The sequence below is a fragment of the Molossus molossus genome, unplaced genomic scaffold, assembly GCF_014108415.1.
Source record: "Molossus molossus isolate mMolMol1 unplaced genomic scaffold, mMolMol1.p scaffold_m16_p_7, whole genome shotgun sequence".
Classification (NCBI taxonomy): domain Eukaryota; kingdom Metazoa; phylum Chordata; class Mammalia; order Chiroptera; family Molossidae; genus Molossus; species Molossus molossus.
Window position 1 is genome coordinate 61,654,833 of NW_023425401.1, and position 23,217 is coordinate 61,678,049.

The 23,217-nt window shown below is 41.3% G+C and overlaps 1 protein-coding gene across 1 annotated transcript in view; it reads right to left on the minus strand.

Moving 5' to 3' along the window:
• Positions 1 to 23,217, minus strand: part of LAMB4 (laminin subunit beta 4) — a 114,256-nt gene that overhangs the window by 64,214 nt on the left and 26,825 nt on the right. The window contains 5 exon segments of the mRNA XM_036246316.1: positions 19,748 to 19,818; positions 19,821 to 19,864; positions 19,866 to 19,895; positions 20,438 to 20,531; positions 22,815 to 22,928. Coding sequence (XP_036102209.1) covers positions 19,748 to 19,818; positions 19,821 to 19,864; positions 19,866 to 19,895; positions 20,438 to 20,531; positions 22,815 to 22,928 — 353 coding nt within the window.

Below are 23,217 nucleotides of genomic sequence, written 5' to 3' on the forward strand. Positions count from 1 at the left end.
CCAGTCTGCAAAATAGTAGAGTAAAACTTCAATATAATGGACTGATTCAGGCAAGGGGATGTCTGTTAAAGCTGAAGGTCTGTTATATAATAAAGTAGGTTTTCTGAATGTGTAGGCTGAGAAATTGACAATATTAGTTAGCTTACATGTTTGTGTAATTAAAATTAAGTATGTATGAAAAGTCTAACTTTACAGAAAAGTTTTCTATATGTATTACTGTAATTTTAAATTTACACTGAATAGGTCTAGTAAATGTGTGCATTCACCAGACCACAAGTAAACAAATGCACATGCCTAGGACATGGCTTAGCGCACATTCGAATATACACTGGTTGGTGTTAAAACTGCTGCAGAAAGTCCTGACACATGACAACAGAACCAATTGCCATGCTCAATGGGGTGTAATCACTTGCTAATCATTTACGAAACATTGTTTATAAGCGGTGGCCCTTGGATTTAAATATGTAGACTACCGTTGTAGAGATGTAATATGTATTTATGTTGGTGAAATTACTACAGTGTCTATTAACTAAAATTTGTTAAAAATAACAGTGAATTAATAACAAAAAAATAACCTGTTAATTTAATTATAAGCAAGTCTTGGTCAAGAGCATTTTTAAATGAACAGGGTATTGATTTTCACATATGACATATGTACTAGAAGTTTTATCTGTTATATCCGAAGTCTGTTAAATTGAGGGCCACAAAATCTAGGGTTTACTGTACACTGATCCTCTATAATGGGGGATAGTGAAGTGGATCCCTTGGTTCATGGTGATGTTATGTGGTCTAGGAATCAGACACTCATGGACTTGGTCAGCAGCACTCTCTGAGGGCTCACAGAGTATCTGATACACCAATGTAGGGAAACATAACATCTCCTTCGCTCAAGGGACCCAATTTATAGCAAAAGAAGTGTACCAGTAGTCACCTGACTTTGGGAGCCACTACTCCTACACAAACCATGCCATCCAGAAGATGCTGACTGAAATGGCAGTGGAATGGGGCCCTTAAAGATGCATCAGCTTCACTAGCTTGGAAATGGCACCCTGTGAGATGAGGCAGTATTCTTTAGAATGTTATTTACTTCTTGAATCAATGGCCTTTATATGATTCTGTGTCCCCAAATGGGAGAAAACATGGGTTTGGGAACCAAAGAGGAGTGACCACGACAATGTGGGCTTCTTGTCCTTGCAACATTAAGTTCTATGGGTCTAGATATCTTGATTCTTGGCCAGGGACAAAGAATTTCACTGACCTTAAAGCTATGACTGCTCCATGGTTACTTGGGCTCCTCATGCCTATTGACTAGCAGGCATGTAAGTAATACCCATAATTGGTAGGGCTGTTGCTGTATAATGGGGTACAAGAAATATGTATGGTACTGAGGTGAGCCACTGAAGCACCTTTTGAGCTCCTATACATTTGGCCTGATGAGGGCATGGTAACCTGGGCCTCAAACCCTGGAGGGATGAGGGTCTGGGTCATCCCACCCAACAATGTTAGTTGAGAAGGAGGGGAGTCTAGAATGGGTGGTGAAGAGGGAGGGAGACAGTGAGTATCAGTTACATCCTTGGGATCAACTGTAGCAGTGGGAGGCTAATCTCCTTTTTGTAAATTTCCCCAGGAATTGTGACCAGTGAGAATCCTGGAGAAGCTATGCCTACATGGAGTGAACATAACAGAAGAAGCAAATGGACATGGTCCACCTCAGGGCATGCAACCTGTGTAGTTGCACAGGGCCCCACTCTCAAGGGCCCACGCTTGGCTTAATGCCTTATTGTCACCATCATTTTAAATAATAATTTTATCTTTCAAGTTGTGTTTAAGTGGAATCTCTTAGGACAATGGAGCTCAGGAGAAGGAGACAAGCACAGTATGTGTCTGCTTGCTTGCTGCTCCATTTGCACACAGTGCATGTGATGCCCATGAGCATATGATTCAAGTGGACCTACTATACACAGCTATTCAGTGAGACTCAAAGTGAGTACAAAGAAAGCATGTTATATCTGTGACTGAGTAAGAAGGGGCACTGACAGCTCCAAGAAGCCAAGCTTTCTGTTTCAACCAGAACTTGAAAGTGGAAAGAAGGCAAAGGTATTCCAAGAAACACATTATTCATTTTACTTCCCTGTATTAGCTAACTACTTACACTGAACATGATAATTAGAAGGAGAGAAAGATGGGGCAACTCATAGTTTCTTGCTTTCAGTCCTTCCGTACTCATCAGTAAGATGAAGGAAGAGAGTGCTGGTAGAACACATATTGAGAAGTGAAATAAAAACTGTTGAGTCAGCTTTGTGTAGCATTCCCCTTGTTCTGGGAGGAATACAAATACAAATGCATACATAACTACAAACTACAAATTATGTAATTTCAGTGATGATGCATATGAGTTAAATGCTCTTATACTTGCAGATCAATTAGTATTACATAATATAGAGATGGATATTATAAATCATGTTATTAAAATGTTTAATATTTCTTTACATAGAACATTAAATAGCAAATAAAAAACATTTTGATGAGAGATACTATAGAAGAAAGTAAATAGCTTTATATTTTACTACCTTCAGTGCCTTTTCTCCTAATTTCTGAAGAAGGAGCCCTGCATTTCTATTTTCTCTGGGCCTGTATGTGGCTCTGAACATCCAAGGAGTGAACTTCAGTTGATGCCACTATCCACCACCAGCTCCTGTGACTGTTGGTGGCTATCACTCACTGCTGCTCCCTTCTCTTGAGAATTGCCCTTGGCTAATGAGACCCACCCCACCTGAGTGGTTACCTGCATCTGCCCTGGCAGTCCACAGCCATGACTGACACGGGAATGAGACAGGCCAGCCCTCGGACCTAGAGGGAGGATAGCTCTGTGGTGCCAATTTATGCTTCTGAGTTTCCCCAGGGGACCAGGCCCAGGTTAGACTACACCAGACCCCATCTTGACTCACTTTCCCCCTCCCCAGCCTACTGCCCTTGCTCTCTTGCAGGTTTCTCCTGATGAGTGCTCCCTCAGTGAAGCACATTCACCTAAATCTCTGTTGTAATCCCTGCTTCTAGGGAACCCAACCTAAAACAATAAATCAGCAAGCACACACACGCACACATTTACATAAAAATGAAACAAACTTTACACAAAAAATATGCCCTTGTTTTGTATTCTTCTATTGTGCTAAACTGACCCTGTTCATTGATTTAATCACCTACTAACTAATAGGCATGACCTACAGTTTGAAAATTATTGATCTATAGGACCCAGAGATGGAAGCAATTAATTATGTCTAGATGTCATGGTAGGGAATGTCAGAGAAAGATAAATATGAATTGGTTCTTAGGGGGATGGATAGAATGTCTGCAAATCAGTCAAGAGTGAGGAGAGCAGCTTATGAAGGCTTAGAGGAGTGCTTCTCAGAGTGCTGTCATGGACCGTCATGGCAGAATCACTTTGGGGTGCTTGGCGAAAACGTAGATTTCTTGACCAGTTTCAGATTCCCTGGTTCAGTATCTCAAAGGTAAGGTCCTAGAACAGGAGTGGGAACTTTTTTCTGCCAAGGGCCAGTTGGATATTTATAACATCATTCATGGGCTATACAAAATTATCAACTTAAAAATTAGCCTGCTTCCCTGGCCGGTTTGGCTCAGTGGTTAGAGCACCAGCCCACGGACCAATGAATTGAGGGTTCGATTCTGCTCAAGGGCACATACCTCAGTTGCAATTTGTCCCCAGCCCTGGTTGGGGATGTGAGGGAGGCAGCCAGTCAATGTGTCCCTTTTGCGTCAATGTTTCTCTCTCTCTCTTACCCTCCCACTCTATCTGAACAAAAATGGAAAAATGTTCTCGGGTGAGGATAAAAAACAAAAAATTAGCCTACTATATTCAGTCAAACCTTTAATTAACTCACCCCTAATGTGATGGAACTGCTTCTCTTTGGTGAGGTGCGTGACATTAGTTGGTATTGGTGATGTTGTTACTCGCACCTGCTTTTCCAGGTTTGCATCAGTCAGTCTGGAGTGCAGTCAAGTCTTTGCAATGGTAAGTTTCGAAAGAACTGCTCCCAGCAGTAAATTTTTCTAAACACAGATGCATATTTCTTTTTTTTTTTATCCTCGGGTGAGGATTTTTTTTTTATCCTCACCCGAGGACATTTTTCCATTTTTTGTTCAGAGTGGGAGGGAGAGAGAGAGAGAGAAATATCGATGTGAAAGGGACACATCAAGTGGTTGCCACCCGCACAACCCAACCAAGGCCAGGGACAAACTGCAACTGAGGTACATGCCCTTAGCGGGAACCGAACCCAGGTCTCTCTGGACCACAGGCCGATGCTCTAACCACTGAGAAAAACGGCCAGGGCCACAGATGCATATTTCAATGCATGTCTCCTCAAAGTGGGAAATTCATCATTGCTTATGTAACATTTATAGAACTCAAGCAGTGGGGGTTGTTGTACCTAGTTTTCAGCTCATCATCGCTTTGCAGCTGAATGACTTCATGTTGTAAGTTATAAGGCACATCAGCTGGTTCCACATTGAGTGGTGTACAAAAGTTGTTCAATTCCATTTGTTAACTTTACACTTCCCTGAATCTTTCAGTAATATCTCAGTTAGTTTTGCACATTCGCCAGCATATTTGAGTGTCGTAGAAGGATTTTGTCCTTCCAGAGTGGGGACAAAATCCACGTTATTCCTTTTGACTTGCACTTTTCACAGCTTTAATTTAGCTTCAAATAATTTTATGTTTTGAAAGCAGGAAGCTGAGAAGCTGGTTGGGGTCGTGCAGCTTGATGTTCAGCTCTGAGAGGTACTTGGTAATGTCCACCATGAATGCTAAATTACACAGCCACTTGCTATCATTGAGTTCCCTGACAGGTTTTCCCTTCACCTCCATGAACTGCTTGACTTCATCCCACAGTTTGGAAAACCTCATGAGCATGTTCCCATGACTCATCCACCACACGTCACAATGATAAACAAGATCACTGTACTCAGTGTCAAGATCATTCAGTAAATCCTTAAATGATGGCTGTTAAACCCTCTGCTTTTGGCAAAATTTATGCATGACACTACTGTTGACATCACATTGTTGAGCTGCAATGACTGTGCACAGAGACTTTCTTGGTATATGAGGTTGAGGCATATAGTTAAATCACCTGGATCAAGACTGAGACGATTCGATTCTTTCTTGACAAATGCAATTAACCCTTTTTCGAGCCAACCATGGCTGGAGCTCCATCTGTAGTAAGGCCACATAATTTTTCAAATATTAGCTCAAGTTTTCTCATGGATAAAACAAGTTTCTCAAACAAGTCCTCACCTCTTATAATGCCACGCATGACTTCCAGTGACAGCAGTTCTTCTCCCGTGTCAAACTCTGCAGTTATCCCAAGAACAAAAATGGTCAGTTGGGCAGTATTTGTCATGTCTGTTGTCTTGTCACAGCCAGAGAGAAAAATTAGAAATCTCCTGCAGAATCCTTCAGTGTTTTTTCGATATCGTGTGCTAAGTCAGTAATCCAATCTGAGGCGGTTCTCTGAGACAAACTAACACTCTGACAAAATTTTACTTTGTCTGGTGCTAATGACTCGTGCACTCTTTCATGAACTCTGCCTGTACATGAGGCCTCAGCTTTGTGATTAGCTTGCTCACTACATAATTCGTCTGAATAATGTTCTCTGTCACAAGGCCTAGTGAAAGCGGCTTGTTGTGATAACATTCTGCTGAAGAGCATTGACTTTATCCAGACGCATTTGGCCACCCAAGTCGTTGGGTTTTAGCAAGTTTTGAGCTGTAACAACACTCCAGATTGGCTTTTTTTATTACTGCTAATGCATCGCCACAAATTAGGCACAGAGCTTTGCTGTTGACTTCAACAAAAAAATAATCATTTGTCCATTTCTCTTGGACAGACTGACACTCTGCATCAACTTTTCTTTGTCGTCACCATTTGTAGGATGTCGCACCACTTAAGTTTTACTAACATTCCAGTGTGTGTGTTACCAGTGACATGATTATTTTGCTTTGATCACTGTTCTAAACTTGTATCTTGGATTTGGAACATATCCAACATTTGTGTCATCAACTCTTGAGGTCTTTTCTGTGCACGGAAATTTTCTTAACCTTCATCTGACATTCAGTTTCTGCAAGGATTGTTGATCGTGGAAGTGTGGATAAAGGCTGGACTGGAGCTATCACCTGTGATGACAACATTGTCTTCAATAATTAGAGGCAAGGTCATCGATGTCTAGAGGAATCAACTCATTGCATCTTGTTTCATCATCACCGGATCGCCATAGTTTTCACACAGTGTGTTAACACTTTTGCAACATCTACACTTCCAGTCTGGCTGGCACTGACTGTCCTCTGAGTCACCGAAATACAGGCAGAACGGCTGTGGGTAGCTGACGAGAGGCACGTGTGTCTGTCCTGTCATGTACTCATGTGTCCTGTCTATCCCGTAATGGACATTCCTTGCTTGTCCCTCAAAATTTATGTTATTATTATGACTCATTAAATATAAATTCATGTTGCTATGAAAAAAGCTCCTAGATTTATTGAATTTTGAGTCCCACCTGTGGTTGCCTTGGCAGGGCCAGATCAAATGATTTTGTGGGCCTTATACAGCCCACAGGCCAGAGTTCCCTACCCCTGTCCTAAAATATGCATTCGAAAAGAACTCCCAGGGTGATACTTACACACAGTAATACTTGAGGCTGACTGATCTGTGTCACAGGGAACACGGGAGGAGAGCAGTGACTCCTTCCTCATTCTTCTCATTCAGGTGGACTTCAGATTGAGAAGCCCAGAGAGCCAGAGAAGGCTTTGTGGGCATGCAGCATGGCAAGAGAAACAGGAGAAAGAGCAAAGTCCCCGTGACTGGTGTGCAGGGTTGCAGAAGGAGGACCATGACCACAAAGCCTTCACTGACCCTGTGGGCAGGAGGTACTTCTCCCTAACCTGAAGTCCATATCACATATGTGCCCTCTTTTAGGTACTTGGCCTACCTGGCACACGTGAGTTGTTTGTGTACATGGTTCATTTCCCAACAAAAATCTTAAGGACAGGTTCCATGGTTAAATATTTCTGTTGCCATTCATTTAACCATTTCATTCACATAAAAAGGTATCTTATATGAAATGAACTGTTTCAGGTGCTAGATTGTAAACAAGACAGCCAATGTCTGTTCTTGTGTGCCTTTCCAACATGCTCATATGCACATGCACACAGGAACTCTCAGTAAAGACCCCAGTGCAATGAATGAACGAACAACATGGGCCTAAAGCAGTCCCAACTGTGAGGTCCTGGTAGGTCCTCAGGTTTCCTCCAGCCTTCTGAAGCCATTGGAGGCAGGGCCCTGAGGAGGTGGCATCATCCTGGCACTCACTCCAGCATGACCAATTACAACCACCTTGGAATCAAGGGACAGCCATGCACCATCCCCAAGGACATCAGCACTTTTTTCCCCCCTCAAATTAGGAGGAAAGCCATTCCTCAGACCTGTACCTTTTTTTACTAAGATGACAAGAAATTGTGAATTCACAGTACCTGACTCCCTAACCCTTCAGAATTCAGCTTTTCAGAAATTTTTGTTGTGGAAAGAAATAAAGCTATCAAAGTTTTCCACAGGGGCTCTAATTACTTGGAACTTGCTTCTTCCTTTCTTCAATTCTGTTCTTGAGCATCATGAGTTTATATTGACTAAGTACTTACATGGGCCAGGCACAGCTCCAGGTGCATCACCTGGGTTAGTTATTTATGGCACGACAGGCAATGGCCATGAAGAAATGGCTTACCTCGCCCTGCTCGTCAGCATGAATGCTCTATTTCTGATTTCTCTTCAGTATTATACTTCCTTTGTCAGTTATGAAGTCCTTTCCTTGTTGCCGCAAATACACATTACATGTAGGCAAAGTTGTTGCTAATATCTTAAAAAGGAAAGAAATGACAGCAAAAGAAGCGATAAAAGATTCAATTATATCATAGTTCAAGAATTTCAGATTATTCCATAATTAAAAAGGTAGTAATGACTCTCATTTAACAGCCTCAGGATGCAATCATGGAGGCAGTTTATAATTTTTTGCTTTTCTGTGAAAACAAAACATTTTTGATGGTCCTAAGACCATGTGTTGGGGTTTCTTTTTAAAAGATGCTATACTAGTGAAATTCTAAACTGGGAAAATATTTATGCTCATCTACTGGTTTCATGGTGTTTAAGAAAATGTACAAATGCTATGTTTTAACATGAAATCTCAAGAAGAAAGTTGTAGAAAATGCACAATAGGCATGGAACAAAGATTCAAAGATTAATTGGCTATTGTAATTTTTGACACACTCCAGACCAATTCCTCTTAGTTCTCACAGTTTATAGGACTCGGCCTTGTAAATTCCCATAAGAGGTTATACCAGGATAGCCAGATTGCACCAGTCAGATTGAGGCAGAGGAATTACATTTATGCAACTGGTTTCCTTAAAATTCTGGTTTTGTGGGCTTCTCTTTTATATCTTCTCCTTAGTCACTCAGCTGCCAACCCACTTGGAATTTCTAATTGGTATTTACAAATTTTCACTATATCCTGGACATTGGTGTTTGCTCTGTTGATGTTTCATTGTTTGTTTTATAAACAAGATTTTTAATCTCACAGGTGCCCTTGTGGCTCCTCATGGACATGCAGCCCTGAGGTCAACTAAAAATTTTTTTTCTTTATTGATTTTTAGAGAGGAAGAGAGAAGGAGAGAGAGATAGAAACATTGATGAGAGAGAACATGAACTATCCAGCTCCTATATGCCCCCCATTGGGTATTTGGCCCACAACCTGGGCATGTGTCCTGACCAGGAATCGAACCGGTGATCTCTTGGTGCATGGGTCAACGCTCAACCACTGAGCCACACAGGCTGGGCAAAACCTTTTATTCTAGTGTTTATTGTTCAGAGTCTCAGCCATACTCTCTTACCAGCTCCTCTATTCCTCTGTGAGGGGGACCCTTTGGATAAACAACACTGAGATTATATTAATTGGTCCTCTTCTATTTTTTCTTTTTCTCACCAATTGTCTTCATCTAGTAACACAAACTTATAAACTGTTTAACTAATTTTACACAGAAAACACATTATGGAATTAACTATATACTATACCATATTAAATTCTATATGCTATGTTAAATTCAATCAATATTAACTTTTGTGACCACAGGTAGTTTCTTTTTATCCTCACCTAAGGACATTTTTTCCATTTTTTATTCAGATAGAGCAGGAGGGAGAGAGAGGAAGAGAGAGAGAGAGAGAGACATCAATGTGAAGGGACACATCGAGTGGCTGCCACCCGCACAACCAACCATGGTTGGGGACAAACTGCAACCGAAGTATGTGCCCTTAGTGGAAACCGAACCCGGGTCTCTCTGTACCGCAGGCCAACACTCCAGCCGCTGAGCCAAACCGGCCAGAGCCACAGTTAGTTTCTATAGGAAAACAAACCAGTGCTTCTCAGCTGCATATGAATCACCTGGGGATCTCGTTAAGCTGCAGACCTGATTCAGTGGGTCTGAGGTGGGGCTTGAGATTCTCTGAAGCTAATGAACTCCCAGGTGATGCCAATATTGATGATCTACAGACCACAGTTTGAGTAGAAAGGATGTTGCCATAGACTGAATGTTTGTATCCTCCCCCCAAAATTCAATGTGATATATTTGGAGATGGGGGTCTCTGGGAGGTGATAAGATCATGAGGGTGGAGCCCTCAAAAATGGGATTAGAGCCCTTATCAAAGCAGCCCCAGAGAGCTCTTTTGCCCCTTCTGCCATCTGAGGAGTCAGCAAACAGACAGATGTCTATGAACCAGGAAATGGACTCTCAGCAGACACTGAACCTGCCAGTGACTTCCCAGCTTCCAGAACTGTGAGAACTGTATTTTTGTTGTTTATAAGCCACCTAGTCTATAGTATTTTTGTTATAGCAGCCTAAATGGATTAAGACAAATATATATTTATAGGCATACCTTGTTTCATTGTGCTTCCCTTTACTGCGCTTCTCAGATGTTGCTTTCTTTTTTTTCTTTTTTTTTTAACACAAATCAAAGGCAAGACCCTCTACCATCAAAAAGATTATGACTTGCTTTATTGCTAATGTCTGGAACCAAACCTGCAACATCTTCAAGGTATGCCTGCATATAATCTTTTGAAGACCCACCAAGAGAGTTGTCATTCTTAGTTCACTGATTTAAGCATTACAACAATTACTCATAACATGTGATCCAGGATTTACACCCTTTCATATCTCCATCTCCATTATTTGTCTTTGGCCTGCTACCTCTTAACTTAGACTACTGCAGACTGCTCTCCCTCCATCCCAGGCTTCTCTTGGGTTAGACTGCGTTTAATTTAGCCTCTTTAATAGGAGAATCTAATTCCTTTCTGATACTTCCTCCCTATATAAATGTCCTGTTCTACAACTACATTGTTTTTCCTCTGAGCCATTACCTGGCTGGACTGCCTTCTCTCTAGTCTGCTGATTGAAACCCTTATTGTTTACAAGTCTCTGGCCAAATTATTCTTCCTGTGTGTTAAGCCTGTTCATAAAGGATCACTCAAGGCTCCACATCCTAATGCACTTATATACTCTCCTTTTCATTTGGTACTGCCTCAATCCTGAATAATCTATGTAAATGTGGTAGCTATAGTTAAAAACTCCAGGAGGGCAGGGTCTCTAACTATTCCCTTTCAATGCCACCCTTAGCCTGGAGCTCAGCATCATGTATGTGGATGAGCAACATATTGATGGTTTCAGAGAAAATTTTGAAAGCAGACACACTTGGGTTTTAATCCAGCCCCCACTATCCACCAGCTGTGTGACTTTGGGCAAGCTTCTTAACCTCTAATATTTTTCCTCATCTAGAAATTACAGATGATAATACCTAGGATGTATTTGGAAAGTTGCATAAGATAATGCATATAAAGTGCAAAGCATAGAGCATTAAATCAGTGGAAGTTTTATTTATATAGTAGCACACAATACATATTTATTAAATGAATGTATAAATAATTAAATGGTGTGTAACTTAAATCCTTTATACTACAATTAAAGGTCGTTTTATTCATGATGGGAAAAATTATTTATGTTATTAACCTTTAAACACTTAATGTTGATCCCACCTTTAATTTCCTTTCCTTTGTCATTGGTATTACTTTCCAAACCTTTAAGCAATTTTTCTTGCCTTTTAAAAACATTCTGTATCTTCAGAAGATGGTGGCAGGCAGGACTAGAGGGAAGGTGAGTGTGTGAGACAGTGAGCAAGTGTGTGAGAGACTGAGTGGATGTGAAAGTGGACGACCAAACCCGAGCAGTGTAGAGCCATGGAGCAGAAAGTTCCTGTGCTGTGGATGGGAGCAGCTGGCTACCTTGATAAGCGGCCCTTCAGGGCACTTATTCCTGTGACACTGGGAGGTCTCACCATTTTGGAAGATCCTGGGTCTTCCCTGGGAGGAGGCAGTGGGAGCAGCTAGGGCCCAGCAACCTGAGCCCACCAGCACACCTGGCACCATAAGACCAGTGGACATTCTATGTCAACACAGATCAGTGCACAGTAGTGGAGCTCCCAAGGTGCTGGTCGCAGAAGCCACAGACAGACCACAGCCCAGCACCATCCCCCACAGTAGCAGCCTGATCAGAGTCGAGATATACCCCCAGCAACAGAGGCTGGGGAGCAGATATCCATCCCCAGGCAACAGGAGCACAGACCAGCAGCTGAGACCCATCCCCCAAAATTACAGCAAAAGCTGAGCAGGAGTTGAGCCCCATGGGGCAGCAGCACTCCCCAGATACCAGCTGCAGAACCTGGGGCTCCACAGAGGCCTGTGCATCCAGTAGCTCACAAGAGCAATCGGAAGCTGGAGTCCCAGAGAGACTGGTGTGATCCAGCTGCCCGCATGTGGGACCAGAGAGGGTGCAGGGGCACCAGAGAGGCCTGTGCGACCCAGCAGGGACTGTACCATCCAGTTACTGGTGGGACCTGCTGGGTGCTGAAACACCAGAGAGGCCTGTGCGACCCAGCTGCACAAAAGATAGGCATAGAGGATGTGAAAATGGAGGTGGAGTGAATATAAGCTACACAGATGATATCCAAGGACCAAACGGGAATTACAACTAAAATAAAGACAAATCCTCAGAAAAAAGCAACAGAAGAGTAGCAGGACAGGACCATATAACCCGGGACACTGGTAGAATCTGCAGAGGCATGAGGGGGTGGCGGGCTGGCAGCCCATAGACAGCAGCAGTCTTAGCTGTGAGCAGCACCCTTGGGGAATAAAGACTAAGCCCGCTCCACAGTGCAGAGAGGCAGGACAGAGCCCTAAAATAGCCACAGACACTCACCTGGGGGCTACAGCAGAGGGAGAACAGACTGGGCTGGAACTCTCTGGGGACACCCAGGATTTGGAGGAAACTCAGAGTTTTGGCTGAGTTTCGGCCACAAAGGATGGTGGCCAGTGTGCACCTTCACCGAGCTGTGGGGAAAAGCAGAAGCCCCTGCCCCCTGCACCCCACTAGACATTCAGCCTTTCCCAGGTGAGGCAAAGAAATGCAAATTGAGACTCATTAATAACCAGCATCAATCCCACCCTCTGGAAATCCTCTTATGCAGAACACCAGGGCTACATTCCAAGGCACTGGTTATCTGAGACTACCAGCCACCAGGAAAAAGCTAGAGGATAAATGAACCTTTCTTGGGCTTGCAAATATACCCATGAAAGTAAGGCTTGACATTGGTGTTTAACGTGGGCCCACCCAGACTTATCCAAATCCAGTAGAGGGAGCCACAAACATCAAGACACGAACACCCACAGGAAAAATTTGGCAGGCTCCAAAACAAACTGAGATAGCCAAAATGGTGAAACAAAGAAACAAATTCCAAATGAAAGAACAAGAGAACTCCATCAAAGATGAGATCAATGAAATGCAGCTAAGCAAATTATCAGAGGTAGAGTTCAGAGCCATGATCTCGAGGAAGCTTAACAGCATGAGTAAGAACATCAGCACCCTGACTAAAGATATAGAAACATTGAAAACCAACCAAGTGGAAATGAAGAATGACGTAGCAGAAATGAAAAACACATTGGAAGGACTAACCAGCAGAATAGAGGGTGCTGAGGACCAGATCAGTGAATTAGAAGACAGGGTAGAAAAAAATCAACCAATCATAAAAACAAAAGTAAAAAACAGGAAGATAGCTTAAGAGAACTGTGGAACAACTGGAAATGTAATAACGTTTGCATCATAGGAGTCCCCAAAGAGGAAGAAAATGGGCAAGGGTTAGAGAATATATTTGAAGAAATAGTGACAGAAAACTTCCTTAACTTGGTGAAGGAAGAAGGCATTCAAGTTCAAGAAGCACCGATAGCCCCAAGTAAGAAAAACCAAAATAGGCCCACACCAAGAAAAACAGTAATTGAAATGCCAAAAATTAAGGACAAAGAGAGAATCCTAAAGGCAGCAAGAGATAAGCAACAGGTTACGTACAAAGGAAACCCCATAAGGCTCTCAGCTGACTTCTCAACAGAAACACTGCAGGCCAGAAGGGAGTGGCATGAAGTAATCAAGGTCATGAAAAACAAGAATCTGAATCTAAGACTACTCTACCCAGCAAGGCTATCATTCAAAATAGATCAAATAAAGAGCTTTCCAGACAAAAAAAGATTAAGGGACTATATTAACACCAAAGGAGCACTGCAAGATATGCTAAAAGGACTGCTGTAATTAGTAGAAGAAATAGGAAGAAAAATATAACCACAATAAACAAAAATGGCAATAAATAAGTACATATCAATTATCATTTTAAATGTGAATTGTTTGAATGCTCCAATAAAAAGACACAGAGTAGCTGACGGGATAAGAAATCATGACTCACATATATGTTGTTTACAAGAAACCCACTTCACAACAAAAGACTCACATAGGTTTAAAGTGAAGGGATGGAAAAAAATCTTTCAAGCAAATGAAAAGCAAAAAAAAGCTGGGGTAGCAATGTACATATCTGATAAAGTAGATTTCAAAATGAAAGCCATAACTAGAGACAAAGAAGGCCACTACATAATATTGAAAGGATCTATCCAACAGGAAGATATAACCTTGGCAAACATATATGCACCCAATACAGAAGCACCAAAATATATTAAAAATCTTCTGGAGGACTTCAAAGGAGAAATTGACAGCAATACAATCATAGCAGGGGACTTCAACACCCCACTGACATCACTGGATAGATCTTCGAGACAAAAAATTAACAAGGAAACACAGACTCCAAATGAAGCGCTAGATCAAATGGATTTAATAGATATCTATAGAGAATTACACCCCAAATCTGCAGAATGTGAACATTCTTCTCAAGTGCATTTGAGACGTTCTCAAAGATAGACCACATGTTAGGGCACAAACTAAGTCTCCACAAGTTCAAGAAGATTGAAATCATATCAAGCATCTTTTCAGATCAGTGGCATGCAACTAGAAATCAATTGCAACAAGAACATGCAAAGACATTTGAAAACTTGGAGGCTAAATAGCATGTTATTCAACTTTCATTGGGTTACCATGGAGATCAAGGAAGGAATTAAAAACTTCATGGAAACAAATGAAAATGAACACACAACAACACAAAACCCCTGTGATGCAGCGAAAGCAGTTCAGAGAGGGAAGTTCATAGCACTACAGGCCTACGTCAAGAAGCAAGAAAAATTCCTAATAGACTATCTAACCTCACAACTTAAAGAACTAGAAAGCAAACAAAAAGAAAACCCCAGAGCAAGCAAAAGAAAGGAAATAGTAAAGATCAGAGCAGAAATAAATGACACAGAGACCAAAAAAACAAAAACAAACAAAAACAAAAAACAATTCAAAGGATCACTGAAACAAAAAACTGGCTCTTTGAAAGATAAACAAGATTAAAGTTCCCTTAGCTAGACTCACAAAAAAACAAAGAGAGAGAACCCAAATACACAAAATCAGAAATAAAAAGAGGAGAAATAATGACACCACAGTAATACAAAGGATTGTTAACAAATATTATGAACAATTATACGGCAACAAATTTGACAGTCTAAGCAAAATGGACAAAGTTCTAGAAACACATAGTCTCCCCAAACTGAACCCACAAGAGATAGAAAACTTGAACAGACCAATAACAACAAAAGAAATTGAAGATGTAATCAAGACTCTCCCAGCAAACAGAAGCCCAGGCCCAGAAGGCTTCACAGGAAAATTCTACCGAACATCTGTTAACAAAAATAAATTAATTAATTAAAAAAAGAAAGTTAGAGAATCATAATAAATAAATATATTCTGTATCTTCAATATTTTTCTTTAAACTGTGGAGAGAGGAGTAAAGAATCTTGTGAGTCACTCTATTCACAGTTGGAGCTGTGTTAGCATATGTGATATGACCCTATTTAATTGCTTGTCAACACCTACCACATGGTGCATACTGAATAAATGTTAAATAACAGTCCATCTCTTTTAAATAATCATGTTTGTTTTGTGTCTTCTTACCTGGAAAATTGGAACTATTTTATTTATTGTTGTATAGGACAAACACTCTTGTGTTTCATCTGTACTCTCACACTATTACCATACTCACAACACTCTTGACATCAGATGTGTGGGTGTATTCTTATACCCATCAAATCTCTGACACCAGCTGGCTATCCTACAATTTAATTTAGTTCTGACACTATCTACCTGGAGTTAGTGTTATCATTGTAATTAATGTTAACATTAGGGAAGAGAGAAAGGGGGAGACCAGACATTATAGGCATGGTCATCTGGGCAGCTTCACCAGGAAGCTACAGCTTTATGCTCCCCAGGAAACTACTGGTCCATTCCCTGCAGATCATTGGGGGAAGGCATCTGACAAAGGAGGAGATGGGCACATGTGCAGTGAACTGGGGGTGACATAGGGAAGGTACTTGCCTGTCAGTCTAGCCTGGAGAACAAGATCATTGGCTAGAAGGGTGAAGCCACTGCAAACACATGAAATCTTGAAAAGTTAAAATTCCCCAGACAAAGGGTCCCCTTCCCTTCTTCTTGCTCTCTCTTGCTCCATCACCTGCCTGCTCACTTGCCATGTGGCCTTAAGGAGCCACATGGCCCATGGCTATATGGACCCCACATACAATGGACTGTAGGTGGGAACACAAGCTAAGCTAGCCAGATGCTGGAATAGACTGTACTTTAATATGGAGCAGAAACTCTGGACAGTGGTCTTAATTCTAGCCCTGCTAAAGACAAGATTGGACTTCTTCCATGGCGAGACGGACAGAGATGGAACCTTGGAGGGCAAACCCCTTAATTTTGCATCATCAATAAAGCTTTCCACAAAACCCATCCTCCCATGGGGGCCTAAGGAAATTCTTTTCCCTGTGGCACCCCAAGAACTCCACTTCCACACATAACATTAACATGAAATCAGTCCCATATGACTGCCTCCCTCCCCCCTTCCAGATGCCAATCAGCAGTAGAGGTTGTTACCTGTATGTCTGACCTACTGGCTACAAATGGGGTTTTTGTGACCCCTTCCTTGGGTTTAACAATTTGCTAGCATTGCTCACAGAACTCAGGGAAATACTTATAATTACTGGTGTATTATATAATAAAGGACATGATAAAATATACAGATAAACAATCAGATGAAGAGCTACATAGGATGAGAACTGGCAAGGTCTCAAACATAGGAGCTTCTGTGCTATTGGAGTTGAGGTACAGCATGCTCCCAGCACATGGATGTGTTCATCAACATGGGAAGGTCTCTGAATCTAGTACTTTTGAGATTGTTATGGAGACTTTATTATACAGGTATTAACTCAATATCCAGCCCCCTCCCCTTCCTGGAAGATGTAGGGTGGGGCTGAAAGTCTCAAGCTTCTAATTAAATGGCTTGGTTTTTCAGGTGACCAGTCCCCATCCCAAAACTGCCCAGGAGCCCATCAAGAGTTGCCTCACTAGAACAAAGGACACTCCTATCTCCTTCTATCACTCAGGAAATTCCAAAGGATTTAGGAGCTCTGCATCAGGAGCCAGGTCAAAGACCAAATATTGGAACAAAAGATGTTCTAAGCACTCTTATCACTTAGAAATTACAAAGGAGTTAGGCACTCTGTGTCAGGAGCCAGGGCCAAGACAAATATATACATATATTTCTGTATTATTTCACGATAGATATAGCCTAACTATAAATATCAACATTCCTTTTCAAAGTTTTTTTTATCACCATTATAAAGATGCAATGTTAAAAACCATAAGTAAGAATGCAGACATAGAATATTTCATTTTGATTCCACTCAACACAGTTGTAAGTCTAAGTAGAGACAATGAAAGCCTCCTGTTGCTGCCCCATTTCCAGTCACTAAAAGAGCAAATTCTAAGACTCATAGTAGCATTTTTTATCTCTTATGAGTTTGTATGTCTTTGAATTTCTATCAGTGTTCAGAAAAGGAAGAGATGTCAGGAAATGACTTAGTCCCTGGAAGCTGGAATGAGTTCCCCCTGTTTTCTGTCCAAGCCCTGTCTTCAGAATCAACTTTCACATGATTTTTCTCATGGAAGACTTTCACCTTACATTACCTTTCCCTTTGTCATATTCCTGTCCATGGCTGGAGTCACATGCTTGAGAAATGTTATGGATGTCTAATTTGTATTTTTTCTAATAATTTGGCATATGTGTGTCTTTGTCTCTAACAAGACTTTAAGAAAAATGTTTTTAGGGAAAATATCTGTAGACCAAAAAGGAACCACATACATAGCCTTACAAGTTCAGGGGAGGCCTTCATGGTGGCCTTACAAATTTAGGGACCAAAGTAACCACATAGGATGGTCTGAATTAAAACTTTCTAACTAAAAGCAGGTCATGGTGGATAGTCATGTTCTAGGCCAGCATCTTCCCTGACAAAGGTCAATGTTTGCCTCAACTGAACCTGTCTATTGTCTTTTTGCATCTAGGATAACATACCTTTGGAATGTCAGAATAATCTTCTTTTTCCAGACCCCTCAAGGCACAGTCTCCCACCAGAGCGCATGTAAGACCAGGAAACCCCCGCATAGTTACTGTTACTGGGTTAATTGTTAGCTGTTAACTATCCTAGACCCACCTAAGGAAAAGAAGTATGTGTCTATTCATTTTACTTTTCATCCAATTCCAGAGATCTCCCCACTTTGCTTCTCCCACCTCCCTAATCTATCACCAATGGATTTCACGTAATCTCCTATGTCTTCTCCTTTGAATCTGATGTCTAAATTAAGTGATAAAACTGCCATTTTCTGGAACATTTTCTCAATCCAATGAGATTTTGCTTCCAAGCAATTGTCAGTTTGGCCCAAATAAACTCATTAAAATTCTTACAGGTTGACATATTCCACAGGAATGTGACTTGTGGGAAATGAAGTAGACCAGCAAGTGATACTTGCAATAACTTGCTCCTGTGAACATCACTGACTTTAGTGACAACAGCTAATTCCAGAGCAGCTTCAGGAGTCCAGAGAGCACATTTATACTTCTTTCATGTACCTTATTCATTCATTCATTCATTCATTGATTCCTGCATTCATTAGCAAATATCTATCAGGTTCTTTTTATGTGACAGGCACTAGAGCAACAATGGTGAATGGGACACACATCCTCTCTTCCCTGTCCTGGGTTTATAGTGTCGCGCGGGAGACAGACAAGTAGATGCTCAATAAACACATTCTATCTGATGAAAGAGCAGAAGTCAAGTCCGTTTTATCACAACTTAATCCAATTTACACTTATGTCCCAGACTCTGGGTTAGAACTGAGATACACATGTGATAGGCAGTTAAACAAACATAAACAGAGCAAGGAAGATAGGCCAGGCAAAGAAGGTAACCAGCATGAAAAGCCATGGGTACCTAGCAAAGGACAAGTGTAGTGTGGGATTTTGTCCCCAGGGTGATCTTTTCTCCCCTAGCATATCGCTGGTCTTGTGGTTTGTACCCCCTGACCTTGCCTCCATAGAGGCCTCAGTTGTATTTCAGCTCCAGGCCCAGAAAAGCAACAAAACCAGACAAGCATGCCATGGCTGACCTCAGGACCAGCTGCATTGATTAATGACCCCCTGCTCTGGTGCTGATCAATGAATCAGTGGAGACCCCCATCCTGAAAGGACACACCTGGAAAGCTGCTGAATATTCTATTGAGATCTTCCCCTGGGACCTCTCCTAAAATCTCCACCCTTAAAACCCTTAGGATGGATGACCCAGCTCATTCTCCTTCCAGGGAGTGCCTTTCTGTTTCTCCACCCTCTCCTTATCCCCCCAGGTGCATTACCATTACCTTCTCACTTCGAAATTCCAAGGGCCCTTCCTTTACCTATATAACTTTTTTCCTAAGCCCATTTCTTCAGCACATTACTTCTACCTCTGTGATTTTCCAAATAAATGTTATCTTATAGTTTGAGTCTTAGCTCTGTATTCTTTCCTATCCAGAACTCAAGTACCAAGGTTGCTGAATCCAGGTCCAGTCTGATCCCACCAGTCTAACACCAGGTGTCATTCCCACCACCCACAACACACAAATAATGAAATGCAGACTCTGCCTTCAAGAGTCTATATAATCTGCATGACAGAAGAAACTCTACTCTGACCTGCATTTGTGGGCAAAATCATTCTTTTCCAGGCACCTTACTCATGATCTCAAGAGTGTGCTGTATGTATTTACTGACATTCCATCAGATGAAGTCTGTAAGGGAAGTAAATGAAATACAAACCAAAGGGGCGAGTCCGTGGAGTGGCACGGCTTTCTCGGCCTCATAGAGATAGAAATTCAAAGAAGCAAAAAGTAGCCAGGGGCGGGTTCAGTGCATCTGAGGCCAGTGACATGTGGGGCATTTTCACTGCCCATTCTTGGAAAAACACCTGAGGGAAAACAAATCCACCTGAAAAACAAGGAAAGTGCAAGTGTAAAATGAAAGTATGAAAGTGGGAGGCTACCTTTACCCCAAATTGGATCTATTCTTTGACTTGTTCAATCAACTGTCCTAGGGAGGAGGATAAGAGGCCATGTGCTCTACAAGTCTGGTCTTGAGAGCAAATCCAGATTCATGAAACAAAGGGCTCTGATTCTGCTCTAAAACCAGAAAAAGGAGGAGTGTAGGATCTCTCTTAACAGGATGGCAAAAAATGTTTTAGGCAGGCCAGTTCACTCATTTGCAGACATCCCATTATCTCATGGGAGACCCAGGCAGTAGAATTGTCATCTCACCCTTGAAAATATTTCAAGTAAAATAAATCAATTGGTTAATGTCTCCAGATCATCACTTCTCAATGTCCTTTGCTTGTCATGAATTAACTTCTTCACCTATGATGATAAGCATATCAGAAAAAAAAAAAGTGCTTTTATGTGGATAAATGATGAGCAATATTGCTAGAGAACTTTGTCATTCATTTTACTGACTTACACATCAGAACAAGCACCTCCAATATCACAGTCACTGGGAGAACATGCATGGAGATGATTACCCACTCCCCAGTATCCAAACTGCAGAGAAAATGCTGTTGATTTATGTGTGAAGATATTTGCTGCTTTGACGTATAATATTGAAAGCACTACAATTCAATTGACGCCTATCAAATGGCCACACAGCCTGAACAATCACACAGTAGCACAGTAGCGTAATGATCTTCAGTGACACTTATCTCCCATTCCAATGACTTGACATGAAGGGGACAGGACAGCTGTCTGTGTATTGCTCCCCGTGGAAATGCAATGGAAACCACACAGATCCTCTGATGGAACCAATTTAGCCTTAAGCTGGGTTGTTTAAGTCAAGAGAATTTCTTCAACTTCTTTTTATAAAACCAAGGGATTCCCTAACTGCAAAATTTCTAGGGATTTTGAAACAATTTGGGGTAAAAAAATAAATTAAGGTGATTTTTGAGCTCTTATATGAATATCACAGTTTGTAGACTCACTTGTTTATGAATAAAGTTGTTCTGGCGTAACAATCTCTCTCCCTGAGTCAGCTCTGTCATTTAAGACTTTTCATCGTTGCAACATCTTGACCTTTATTCAGTATAAACAACTGCTGAAAAATAAAGAATGATTTCTTAAATCTGTTAAGATATACTATGAAATGCTCAGAAAAATACTTTCCCCTCAAATCTCAATTAAACATGCTCAGATAAAATTAAGCTCTTACTAGGCATGGAACTATTGTTTCAAATGGTTTTTTTAAATATCCATACTTTTTTTTATCTTGGTAAAATTTTATGCCAAATTTTACTCGAAAAGATTTATTTTAAACATTAAAAGTTGATGTAATTTGTTACAAAATGCAGCAAAGGACTTTTGATATTTTTCCCAAAACCAAATTTCAGTTTAAGCACAAACAATGTGAAATGGACTACTTCACTTGGATGTGGTTGTGAAACCCCTCTGGGCAGGGTATGCTGTCATGTGGCCACCTCAATGCAGGTCTAGGGCACCATAGGGCAGATGTGGATGTGGGGCATCCGGCAGATGCATAGGCTCAGCCACACTGCACAAGTCCCACTGCTCAGTTATTTTCCTCCTGCAAACACAATCAAGTTAACTGCAAACATTTTGTTGTCATGTTGTCAACAACAAAATGTCAGCCTGAGTCTAAGGTATATTGGAATGAGCTGATGTGGTGTCTTTCTGGAGCCTGTTAAACAGATCTGCATGCTTTTTTGTGTTACCTACACACGGTCACTGAGCTTGGCGTGGCTCACGTTGCTAAGTAAAACTTTGAGCAGTCTAGCCATCGCACAGAGTGCCTTTTTTATACTTCCTTCCATGCTTTCTCTCCCCACCTCCTCTGTGCCATCCTCATATGTTTTCAGTAAAATTACTTAAAATATTAGCATAAAACTATGTCCTAATAGGCATATGTTTCATATTTATCAGCTACATTTCTTCAGATGCATCAAGGTCACTGTTCTTTTATTAGGTTAAGTTTTTGTTTTTTCTTTCTAAAATGTCATGGTGGCTGCCAAGATTGCAGAACAAAGGAAAGAGAGGTTTTGAACTCCCTAATTGCATAATGCATTCCTTACGAAGTAAAAATGTTTTATTTGACTAATTTTAGACATATATGCTCATATGTTTAGTGAAGTCTATGAGAAATCCAAGAGTTTATTTCCCACAGGAATCAACAATATATTTAAATCCAGCTTTTTGTTTGTTTGTTTATTTTTAATGAACTGGTCCAAAATATTTTTAGGCAAGGAATGATAGGGGTGGTAAAGGGACTATGGGCAGTAGACAGAAGAAGAGACCCAATGATCTGGTGAGCCTAAAGAGGGGACAGCGAAATGCTCTTATATTCTGCTTGGCACTTTTAGGTAGACAAAGGATAAAACTATTGACATGAGCTATGTTCCTTATGCTGTACTAATTGTGGTAATAATTTTGTAAAGTATATAAATATCAAATCACTATTTTTTATATCTGAAACTAATATAATATTGTATGTCAGGTATTATTAAAAATACAATTTTATAAACCAGGAACATCTGTGAAGATCAATAAAGCAAAACACAATAAAATGAAACAAACAAAAAATACTGACGGGTGCCTGGGTCTGTTCAGTCCAACCTGGTAACGGTGTGCTGGTAAATGTTTAACAGACAGCTCTCTGTGGGAGGGTGGAGCTGATTTCCAGTGTTTGCTGATTTCTGTAGTGTAAATATTTTTAGCACAGGAGTATTGAAATACAATAGGACAAGGAAAGCAATGAATAAGACCAAGTTTCTCTTACACAATGGCAGTAGAAATCTGCATCATTACCTACAAGGGAAATTGTAAGCAAATACATATAGCACACTCCTCACAGTGTGGTCTGGTGGCAGAGGGCTGGCCCAGGCACTGGTCTATGTCCACATGACAGGTCGAGAGTGGCAGACTCCCCAAAGGGTTACAGTTGCAGGCTGAAAGCACAGCATACACAGTCATTCATTTCTGTTTCCCCACATTTGTAAATGTCCTTAATAGCTCACACTGAGCAAAACACGTGGCAACGCCCTGGCCGGTTTGGCTCAGCGGTTGGAGTGTCGGCCTGCGGTCCGGAGAGACCCGGGTTCTGTTCCCGCTAAGGGCACATACTTTGGTTGCAGTTTGTCCCCGGCCCTGGTTGGTCGTGCGGGTGGCAGCCACTCAATGTGTCCCTTCACGTCGATATTTCTCTCTCTCTCTCCCTTCCTCTCTCTCCCTTCCACT